At 44.3% G+C, this 12,050-nt stretch overlaps 1 protein-coding gene across 1 annotated transcript in view; it reads left to right on the plus strand.

Moving 5' to 3' along the window:
• herc1 (HECT and RLD domain containing E3 ubiquitin protein ligase family member 1) overlaps positions 1–12,050 on the plus strand; it is a 339,275-nt gene that overhangs the window by 281,092 nt on the left and 46,133 nt on the right. Inside the window, exons 62-65 of the mRNA XM_059640184.1 lie at positions 5,149–5,214; positions 5,300–5,425; positions 6,108–6,246; positions 6,664–6,845. Of these exons, the coding sequence (XP_059496167.1) occupies positions 5,149–5,214; positions 5,300–5,425; positions 6,108–6,246; positions 6,664–6,845 (513 nt within the window). The remainder of the gene's footprint in view (positions 1–5,148; positions 5,215–5,299; positions 5,426–6,107; positions 6,247–6,663; positions 6,846–12,050) is intronic.

A 12,050-nucleotide genomic window follows, 5' to 3' on the forward strand; every position in this document is an offset into this window, starting at 1 on the left:
ATTTGAGCTTCCTATTCAGTAGGAATGAATTGCTTGTACGGTCCCTTTATAAACCTGGTTTCTCTATAGCAAGAAAGTCATGTTGGAGTTGGACAGAGCATTGGTCAGGCCATAGTTGGAGTACTGTGAGCAGTTGTGGTTGCCTCACGAACAGAAAGGATGTGATAGCACTGGAGGGCTACACTGGAGATTTACTAGGAAGTTGCCTGGAATGGAGAAATTGAGCTATAAGAAGAAACTAGGTAGGCTTGGATTGTTTTCTTCAGAGCAGAGAAAACTAAGGTTAAGACTGAGTTCACTCAGGTGTTACATGATCCGAATAGGTATGGGCAGGGTGAACAAGGAGCAGCTGATCACCTTGGTTGAGGGCTTAAGTCTTGTGAGGGCATAGTTTTAGGGTAAGGAGCAGTAGATTCGGAAGGAATTTGAGAATAAACTTCTCACTCAGCGGGTGGTGGGAATCTGAATTGCACTGCATGGAAAAGTAGTGGAACCTGGAAACCTTGCAACCTTTTTAAAAAAAAAAAATTGGATAAGCATGGCAAATATCATAATATTAGGATGAGGAATGGCCAAACCCCTCTGATAATGAAACCAAAACGCAAGTCCCAATCTGTTAGGACAGAACAAAGAAAATTACAACACAGGAATAGGCCCTTCGGCCCTCCAAGCCTGCGCTGTTCCAGATCTCCCCCCTCAACCTGTCGCCTATTTTCCAAGAGTCTGTATCCTTCTACTCCCTGTCCATTAATGTATCTATTGAAGCACATCTTAATGATGCTATTGTGCCCGTCTCTACCAACTCTGCTGGCAATGCTTTCCAGGCACCCACCACCCTCTGCGTAAAGAACATTCCACGCATATCTCTGTTAAATTTTTCCCCTCTCACCTTGAAATCATGACCCCTAGTAATTGAGGCCCCCACTCTGGCAGGGGGAAAAAGCTTCTTGCTATCCACCCCGTCTATACCTCTCATGATTTTGTAGACCTCAATCAGGTCTCCCCCCCTCAACCTCTGTCTTTCTAATGCAAATAATCCTAATCCACTCAACCTTTCTTCATAGCTAGCGCCCTCCATACCAGGCAATATCCTGATGAACCTCCTCTGCTCCTCTCCACAGCATCCATATCCTTTTGGTGATGTGGCGACCAGAACTGTACGCAGCATCCCAAATGTAGTCAAACCAAAGTCCTATACAACTGTAACATGACCTGCCAACTCTTGTACACAATAGCACGTCCCATGAATGAAAGCATGCCATATGCCGCCTTGACCACTCTATCGACCTGCGTTGCCCCCTTCAGGGTAGAGTGGACCTGAACACCCAGATCTCTCTGTGTATCAATTTTCCCCAGGGCTTTTCCATTTACCGTATAATTCGCTCTTGAATTGGATCTTCCAAAATGCAACACCTCGCATTATCCTGCATTGAACTCCATCTGCCATTTCTCCACCCAATTCTCCAATCTATCTGTATTCTGCTGCATTCTCCAGCAGTCTCCTTCACTATCTGCTACTCCACCAATCTTCGTATCATCTGCAAACTTGCTAATCAGACCGTCGATACCTTCCTCCAGATCATTTATGTGTATCATAAACAACACAGGTCCCTGTGGAACACCATTGGTCACAGTTCTCCATTTTGAGAAACTCCCTTCCACTACAACTTTGTCTCCTGTTGCCCAGCCAGTTCTCTATCCATCTAGCTAGTTCACCCTGGACTCCATGCAACTTCACTTTCTTGATCAGCCTACCGTGGGAACCTTACCAAACGCCTTATAGAAGTCCATGTATATGGTATGCACAGCCCTTCCCTTGTGTATTAACTTTGTCTCTACCTCAAAGAATTCTATCAAGTTGGTAGGACACGACCTTCCCTGGACAAAATCGTGCTGCCTTTCACTAATAAGCCCATTTTCTTACAAATGTAAATAGATCCTATCCCTCAGTATCTTCTCCAGCAGCTTCCCTATCACTGACGTCAGGCTCCCCGGTCTATAATTACCTGGATTATCCTTGCTAACCACCTTAAACAAGGGGACAACATTAGCAATTCTCCAGTCCTCCGGGACCTCACCCTTGCTTGAGGATGCTGCAAAGATATCTGTTAAGGTTCTAGCTGTTTCCCCTGTCGCTTCCCTCAGTAACCTGGGATAGATCCCATCCGGACCTGGGGACTTGTCCACCCAAATGCCTTGTAGAATATCCAACACTTCTCTCCTCTCCTCTTTCTCCACACCCCCCCCCCCCCCCCCCCCCCCCCCCCCGGCCATGCCAACTTGACCTGGAGTAATCAAACATCTATCCCAACCTCAACAACCCAATCTTTCCCTTTCTATCCCTCATTTTCACAGGGACGTGCCTGTTCTGCACTCTAATCAACCTCTTTTTAAAAGCCCCTCACATATCAAATGTAGATTTACCCTCAAACAACTGCTCCCAATCCACATTCCCCAGCTCCTGCTGAATTTTGCTATTGTTGGCCTTGCCCCCAATTTGGCACCCTTCCTTTAGGACCACTCTCGTCTTTTTCCATAAGCATTCTAAAACTTACAGAATTGTGATCACTGTTCCCAAAGTAATCCTCAACTGAAACTTCAACCGCCTGGCCGGGCTCATTCCCCAACACCAAGTCCGGTATGGCCCCTTCCCGAGTTGTACTATTTACATACTGCTACAGAAAACCCTCCTGGATGCTCATTACAAATTCTGCTCCATCTAACCACCTAACGCTGAGTGAATCCCAGTCAATGTTGGGAAAATTAAGATTTCCCATCACCACCGTCCTGTTGCCTCCTACATCTTTCCATAATCTGTCTACATATTTTTACTTCTAGCTCACGCTCGCTGTTGGGAAACCTATAGTGCAGCCCCAACGTTGTTACTGCACCCTTCCTATTTCTGACCTCTGCCCATATTGCCTCACTGCTCTATAGTGCCCTCCTTCAACACAGCTGTGATATCCTCTTTGACAGTAATGCAACTCTTCCACCCCTTTTTACCTCCCTCTCTATCCTACCTGAAGCATCTTTATCCTGGGATATTGCCAATCTTCCCCTTCGCTCAACCAAGTCTCAGTAATAGCAATAACATCATACCCCCAGGTACTAAATCAAGCCCTAAGTTCTTCTGCCTTACCTACTACACTTCTCGCATTAAAACAAATGCACATCAGACCACCTGTCCCTTTGCGTTCATCATCTGCTCTCTACCTACTCTTCCCCTTCGTCACACTTACTTGATTATCTATTTCCTTTGAGACTTTAGTTACTACCTCCATACTGTCCACTAGCCTCCTCATTTGGTTTCCATCCCCCTGCTGCATTAGTTTAAATCCTTCCCAACAGTGTTACCAAAAGCAGTCCCTTGGACATTGGTTCCAGTCCTGTGAACCGTCCAATCTGTAATAGTCCCACCTCCCCCAGAACTGGTCTCAATGTTCCAAAAATCTGAGGCCCTCCCTCCTGCACCATCTCTCAAGCCACTCATTTAACCTGCCTATTCTGTCATTTCTACTCTGACTCGCACTTGGTACTGGTAGCAATCCTAAGATCACTACCTCTGAGGTCCTACTTTTAACTTGGCTCCTTACTCCTTAACTTCTGCTTGTGGGACCTCTTCCTCTCTTTTTTTGCTGATACCGTTGTTGCCTATATGCACCACGACAGCTGGCTGTTCACCCTCCCCCTTCAGAATGTTCTGCAGTCGATCTGGGACATCCCTGACCCATGCACTTGGAAGACAACATACCAATCGGGAGGTAATAGGGACAGCAGATGCTAGAGAATCCGAGCTTTTCTGCTCCTAAGATGCTGCTTGGCCTGCCGTGTTCATCCAGCTCTACACCTTGTCATACCATTTGGGAGTCTCGTTTTCGACCCTCGAACCATCTATCTACTCCCCTTACAATCAAGTCCCCAATGACTATAGCCCTTCCACTCTTTTTCCCGCCCTTCTGTACAGCAGAGCCAGCCACGGTGCGAGGAACCTGGCTACTGCTGCCTTCCCCTGTTGTGCTATCTTCCCCAACAGTACCCAAAAAGGTATACCTGTTTTGGAGGGAAATACGACAGGGGGCACCTGCACTGCCTTCCTGCTTTTCTTCATTCTGCCTTTTGGTCACCCATTCCCTTTCTCCTTCAGCAGTCCTAATCTGCGGTGTGACCAATTTGCTGAACGTGCTATCCACAACTTTCTCAGCATCGCGGATGCTCCAAAGTGAGTCCATCCGCAGCTCCAGAGCCGTCATGCAGTCTAACTAGAGTTGCATCTCGACTCACTACTTGTACGTGTAGGAGCCAGGGACCTCAGCTGCGTCCCTCAGCTCCCACATTGAGCAAGAGGAACATTACACAGGTATGGGATCTCCTGCTGTTTTTACTCTTAAGCTTAACTTAGTGCTGCTATAATATCAGCAGCTAGATAAATGAAATGAAAAAAGTTTGTACCAAATCACACTACTTACTAGTGCACTGGGGGGGGGAGAAAAAACAAAAAGAAAACCACTTACCTTATCAACACACCAGATTCTTTCTTTTGATCAGACGAGGAGGGAGGGTGGAAGACACTACACGTGTAGTATCTTGGGTTTCACCACTGCCGAAATATATCAATTTACTCACCTTCCGAGAGTGCAGTTTGACCGCTCCCAATCAGCTCCGCTGCCAAAATGAAGAACTTACCTCCTAGCAACCCCCGGTCCTCGTTCTCATTGCTCCCACTGATGCTGCAGCAAAAAGTAGAGGCCACTGACTGCATGAGGTAAGTTTTTAAACTGGGAAACTTTCTTCCCGGCAGCCCCCTGGTCTTCGCTCTTACCGCTCCCGCTGCTGCTGCTACAAAAAATGGAGTAGAGGTTCCCTTCTAATAATTACCTCTGAAACACCCAGTTCACCTTTCCCCTCATAATCAGGTAAGAGTGGTCAACAGAAAGAAAATCCATGATCCCTAACCCTAACAATGAACAAATCAACAGAATTACTAACAAACCGACTCCCAACCTTCCCACCCACCCCCTGCCTTTAGTCGGTAGTTATGTCAGTGCAGATGCAATGGGCTGAAGGGCCTTTTCTGAGCAGTATGATTCCATGAGTAAAAATGGAGACCTGCATGTCCTTCATGAATACTTCCATTGTTTTCAATTATAGGATAATAGTAAATGGTTTGCTGGAATGGATGAACAAATTATGTCCTGGGCATCTTCACGGCCAGAGGTAATTTAAGTATTTTTTGCTCATACATTCCAAACACTTGTTTAATGGTGTGCAAAGGTTAAAATCATCTGTCACACTTGTTTAGGACTGGCACCTTGGTGGAAAATGTGATGTCTATCTTTGGGGAGCAGGGCGTCACGGGCAGTTGGCAGAAGCAGGAAGGAATGTAATGGTACCAACTGCTGCGCCTTCATTTTCACAAGCTCAGCAGGTATGATAAAAATATTAGATTAGTATTTGAATTTAAATTGTTGGAATGTAAGTCCACTGTGCAATTACAAGAAAATTATTAAAGGAGAACTTGAAGCAGGGATTGCTACAAAAATGTGCAAAGTTGATTGAAGGCTCTTGACCTTGAATTTCTAAACATTAAACTCTTGGTTTACACTGAAGTGAGTTTGGTATCATGGTAATAAAATGTGAGGTTGGCTGAACACAGCAGGCCCAGCAGCATCTCAGGAGCACAAAAGCTGACGTTTCGGGCCTAGACCCTTGGAGGGTCTAGGCCCGAAACGTCAGCTTTTGTTCTCCTGAGATGCTGCTGGGCCTGCTGTGTTCATCCAACCTCACATTTTATTATTTTGGATTCTCCAGCATCTGCAGTTCCCATTATCACTGAGTTTGGTATCATGCTGACTTCAACAAATTTACTGTTTATAGACCTTGAGAGGAAATAGCTCTACTATTATGACCATGTTTGTGATTTTTAAAATGGAAAGCAAATGATAATTCTGTGGCAACAATGGAGAAGTTCAGCTTTTCCATCTCAATTTTTAGATCACTGCTAAGAATTAATATCGAGTTGATTGGAAATAAAAGGTGTTTCAGCTCTCTGACAAACATTGCCATTTGACCATTTTCAATAATTTAGTTTACTTTGTTTGCTATCGCAGGTAATTTGTGGGCAGAATTGCACTTTTGTTATCCAGGCTAATGGAACAGTATTGGCATGTGGGGAAGGAAGCTATGGTCGGCTTGGTCAAGGAAATTCAGATGATCTTCATGTATTGACTGTCATTTCATCATTACAAGGTACACAGGCTTATTAGGCAAAATCTAGAGCTATTACAGTTTAAAACTAAATTCTTGAAGACAAGTACGAAGTTTTTGGAGAATTTCAGCAGGTCCAACAGCACCTGTGGAGAGGAAATAGTTAACCTTTCAAGTCTAGTGACCCTTCAGAATGGTCTGAAACACAAAAATAGAAATTACTGGAAATGAAAGTCCAAAGGTCACACAATGGTCACTCAACTCAAAACATTAACTTTTGTTTTCTGTCAAGAGATGTTTCAAGAAATGCTGTTTTCCTCTAGCAATTACAGTTTGTGTGTTTCAAATCCTCCTCATCCTCTTCTTTGTTTTAACACAAAAATAGGTTTTTGTCAATCAGTGAAATTGCTAATAACCACATTTCCTTTGTGATTCTCGTTGCTTTTGTGTGCACTACAGGTTTTGTAGTAACGCAGCTGGTGACTTCTTGTGGATCGGATGGTCACTCTATGGCTTTGACAGAAAGTGGCGAAGTCTTCAGTTGGGGCGATGGGGATTACGGGAAACTGGGCCATGGAAATAGTGATCGACAGCGCAGACCTCGGCAGATTGAGGCACTTCAGGGAGAGGAGGTCGTCCAGGTGAGACAGTTAGTTTATTACTAAGTGGGGATGATATAGATTAATGGATAACTGGGTTTGAATTTGGCTATGGACTGTTGAGAGCAAGATTGATCCTAATATTTGTATAATGGCATGTTCATTTTCATTGCCAGAGGAGTTGAGTTCAGAGCTAGCAATATCTTATTAACATGGCTATGGACTATTGAGAGCAAGATTGATCCTGATATTTGTATATAATCTCACTGAAATTTTGCATATTGCCAATCAACAATCAACGTCTTAATCGCTGCTATGACTAGCTCCAGAAATCTCTGATTCTCACTATCCTTGAAGTATTTGCTTATCAGCATGCTCAGATATTATTGTGTACCTCTCGCACTAGGACCTGGGACACCACTGTTGCATCATGAGAATGCCCTCTCACTATCCTTGAATTTTTCTTTAACCTATTTTTCTTAATCTAGCTGTTGAGAAATGTTACTATACACCATTGACACAAGTGGAACTTGAGCCCAGGCCTCCCAGTTCCAGGGGTAGGGACACTGCGGGACACAGTGGCTCAGTGGTTAGCACTGCTGCCTCACAGTGCCATGGACCAGGTTCAATTCCACCTGAAGGCAACCATCTATGTGGAGTTTACACATTCTCCCTCTGGGTGCTCTGCTTTCCTTCTACAGCCTGAAGATGTTCAAGTTAGGTGAATTGGCCATGCTAAATTGCCCATAGTTTTTAGGGATTTGCAGACTTGGGTTTGCTGTGAGAAATGCAGGATTATGGGGATAGGATAGAATAGGAAGGTGGGTCTGGGTGGAGTGCTCTTTGGAGGAGTGATATGGACTTGATGAGCCGAATGGCTAGCTCCCACACTGCAGAGATTCTATAATTCTATTCTATGATGCCACTGCATCACAAGAGGGGCCCAATTCCAAGATCTGAATAACATCAGCTGTGGACTGACAGTTGTCAGACAGTGTTCATGCCACAAAATTACCAGATAATGGTGATCTCAAGAGAAAATGAAAGGAAGGATTGAGGAGCCTGAAAGAGATGGTAGTGGCTAGACAATGGCTCATATTTAAAGAACGTATGCATGAATTCAACTGTTGTTCAACTGTGTCTGATGCAAAAATAAGAGTAGAGGAGGCTCAGCCATGTGGAGGAGAGGAGTGATGTAAAATTGTCAGAAAAGCATGAGGATTGGAAGCAGCTTAGAACTCAGCAAAAGAGGACAGATGAAGAGGGGAAAATAGAATGAGACTTACACGGAATGTAAAAATTGACCATTAAAACTTAGTTTGGCTCTCACAAGAAGAATGCACATAACTGCCCAGCAATTTCAAGGAACCTAGGGTCTTGTGAGAGGCAGAATTGAAAGAAATTAGTTTCAAGAAGAAAATGGTACTGGGGAATTTAATGGGCTTAAAAGCAAACAAATCACCAGAGCCTAATACACTACATCTGATAGCACCAAATGAAGTGACCCTGGAAATATTAGATGTATTGATGGTCATCTTTCAAAAATCTGTAGATTGTAGGCCAGTTCCTACAGATTAGAGGGTGACAGATGAAACCCCACTATTTAAAAGGGGACAGAGAAAACTGACCATGACAGATGAGCGAAAATGCTAGAGTATATTAAAGACGTGATGACAGAATGTGCAGAATGCATTAACAGGATTGGACAAAGCCAGCATGAGTTTATGAAAAATAAAGCATGCTTAACAAACCCATCGGAGTTTTTTAAGGATGTAACTCGTGGAATAGATAAAGGAAAACCAATGGGTGCGGTGTATTTGAATTTTCAGAATGCTCTTGATAAGGTCCCTCATGAAGATCTTGGGTAAAGTTTGAAGCAAATTCAAGCAGATTCTCCTTATACTTCTAAATGCTAGTAAATATAGACCTGGTTTCCTGACACTTGTGGGAAGTTATTTGTGTTCCTTTTTGTGATGACAGAGCCAAAGTAAGTGTTCAATTCTTCTGCCATTTCTTTGTTACCCATTTCAATTTTCCTGTGCTTAGGTGCAGTAATATGCCGTATTGTGGTGAGAATTGTCTGACAGACAAGAAACAGTGGGAATAAATGGTTCTTCTTTCCCCAAGTGTCAGTCAGTGACTAGTATGTGCGTAGATATATATGAGTCACCTGGATTAGGGAAAAATGCAGTATTTCCACATGCACAGTATTTGCTAGTGACACAAAACCAGATGGGAATATGAGTTCAGGACGTAAGGAAGCTTTAAAACGATTTTAGGTCAAGTGTGTAGGCAAAAACATAGCAGATGCAGTACATTGTGGCTAAATGACAACTTGTACATTTTGGTTTGAAAGACAAAAGATGTATTTAAATAAAGCATTGGGAACTGGTAATGTAGGAAAGGATCTGGCTGTCTTTGTACACTAGTCAATGAAAGTAGACAAGTAGGTGCAGAAAATAATTAAGAAGGCAAATGGCATGTTCACCTTCATTGCCAGAGGAGTTGAGTTCAGAGCTAGCAATATCTTATTAACATTTTACTGAAGAATTGCGTGCAGAGTTGGTCCCCGCACCTGAGAAAAGGTGCAGTTGCCATAGTGTGTTGGTGGCTCAAGAGACTGATACTGGAGATGATAGCAGTATCCTATGAGGATAGATTGGTTCACATGCATCTAGAGTTTAGAAGATATGGAGAGATCTCATTGAACCCTCTAAAATTCTCATGGCTGGACAGATGAGATGCAGGGAGGATATTTTTGCAGGAGCAAAGGCCTGAACCATCCCCACCCACCTCCACTTGGCCAAGCTCGTCCTCACCCTCAACAACTTCGTTTTTAACTCCTGTCATTTTCTTCAGGTCAGAGGGTTGGCCCTGAGTACCCACATGATCCACAGTTATGCCTGTCTTGTTGTGGGATAGATGGAACATCCCTTTTTCTGATTCTATTCCAGTGCCCACCCACAACTCTCTCTCTGACTGCTTCCCTCTCTTGTCTGGAATTGGAAAAGTTCACCGATTTCGCTTCCAGTTTCCAACCTGCCATCACTTTCACCTGTCTACCTCTGACTCATCCCTTCCCTCCATCAAGGGCACGGTGGCTCAGTGGTTAGCACTGCAGCCTCACAGCGCCAGGGACTCGGGTTCGATTCCAGCTACAGGGTAACTGTGTGTGTAGAGTTTGCACATTCTCCCCGTGTCTGCGTGGGTTTCCTTCGGGTGCTCCGGTTCCCTCCCACAGTCCAAAGATGTACAGGCTGGGTGCATCGGCCATGCTAAATTGCCCGTAGTGTTCAGGGGTGTGTGGGTTATAGGGGGAAAGGTCTGGGTGAGATGCTGCAAGGGGCGGTGTGGACTTGTTTCCACGCTGTAGGGAATCTAATCTATTCGACGTCTCTGTTTCCGTTTCTGGGAATAGACTAGTCACAAATATCAACTATAAATCCACCGACTCCCGCAGCTACCCAGATGATACATCCTCACAACCTGCTTCCTAGAAAGACGCCATTCCATTCTCTCAGTTCCTCCGTCTCCACATGTGTTCAGATGAGGCCTGTTTCGACAAAGCTGCCTCCGAAATGTCCACCTTCTTCCTTGCCTTTGTCAACAGGGCCCTCAACCAGGTCTGACCCATTTCCTGCACATCGCTGTCACCACCTGTCTTCCCTTCCGCAACGGTGATAGGATTCCCCTTGTCCTTACCGACCATCCCACCAGCATCAGCTGTAGCTGGGTAGATACTATGGAAGTGGACGTGAGAAACTTGTTGATGGCGAGAATATGTTGTCACTTCCAAGTCATAGATGACATCCAGGATATTCACAGTTTGTTTCAGTTTCAAACGGCCTCTGAAGAAAGGGTTGGAGTTGTAAAAAGAGTTTGCAACTGGAACCAAAATCAGTGCTTATTTCAGGCAAATTTATGCTTATTCTGAATTGGATGCCAGCCAAACACTGACCCTTTAGAGACAGCCAAGAAAGCTGCTGGTTAGAACTGGGTGCAATCAGTGTGAATATTGAAACTTATACTGTTTTCGTATGATGTTCCCGAGGGTCAACGTCGATGAGAAATAGAAATGGGCAAAGGAACGATCTCCGGAGTGGTCCACTCTTCCTTCACTCCCAACATCCTTCCACAACATCTTCCCCTACAACAGCCGAAGGTGTAACACCTGCCTGTTTACCACCTCCCCAGTACCCAAGGGCCCGGGTGAAGCAACACTTCACCTGCACTTCCCACAAACTAGTCTACTGCATTTGCTGCTCACAATATAGTCTCTTCTGCTTTGGGAAAATTAAGCATAGATGAGGTGACTGCTGAAAAACATGTAAGCCCTGCTTGCAAATAAGACCTTGAGTTTCCAGTGCCTGCCATTTTAACACACCACCCTGTTCCCTGGCCAACATCTCTTTCACAGGCTTCCTGAAGTGGTCCAGTGAACCTCAGTGCAAGCTGGGAAAACAACACCTCATTTTCCACTTGGGGACCCTGCAGCACTTTGGACTTGATATTAAGTTTGATGATTTTAGGCACAAAATTGCCCCGTGTCCTAGTCTCCTAAACCACGCACCAGGCCTCGTTTTCTCATAGCTGGTCATTACACACTACTTATTGTTAGTCACCAACAGTAATCATTAACAGCTATTCACCCTCTGAGCCAGATCATTATCAACTCCTTTGTCTATCCAACTGCTCTTCTCTCTCTTTGGGTTTCCATCGCCACCTATTATGTACTCCTTACCCTCTTCCCCCTCCCTATCTTCTGCGTATAAAATCGACATTTTCCTAGCTACCATTAGTTCTGAGGAAGGACCACTGTACCCAAAACGTTAACTCTGATTTTTCTTCATAGATGCTGTCAGATCTGCAGAGCTTTTCCAGCAACTTCTGTTTTTATTCCAGACTAGTTGCCTGATACCCGCAGTCGGAAAATTGATAGAGTCTATATTAAAAGATTTAATCACAGAACACTGAGAAAACAGAGGCAGCTTTGGAGAAAGTCAACTTGTAGAGGAAATCACACTCGACAAATTTACTGGTATTTGTTTGAAGATGTAACTGGTACAATTGCTGAGGGGAAGCCAGTGGATGTGATTTACTTAAACTTTCAGAAGGCTTTCCATAAAGACCCAAATAAGAGAATTAGCATGTAAAATTAAAGTATGGGGATAGTGTACTAACACGGAAAGAGAATTGGTTTGCAGATAAAACGAAGATTAGGAATGACCAGTTTTATTTGAGTGGCAG

The sequence above is a fragment of the Stegostoma tigrinum genome, chromosome 36 (assembly GCF_030684315.1).
Source record: "Stegostoma tigrinum isolate sSteTig4 chromosome 36, sSteTig4.hap1, whole genome shotgun sequence".
In the NCBI taxonomy this organism is placed as follows: Eukaryota; Metazoa; Chordata; class Chondrichthyes; order Orectolobiformes; family Stegostomatidae; genus Stegostoma; species Stegostoma tigrinum.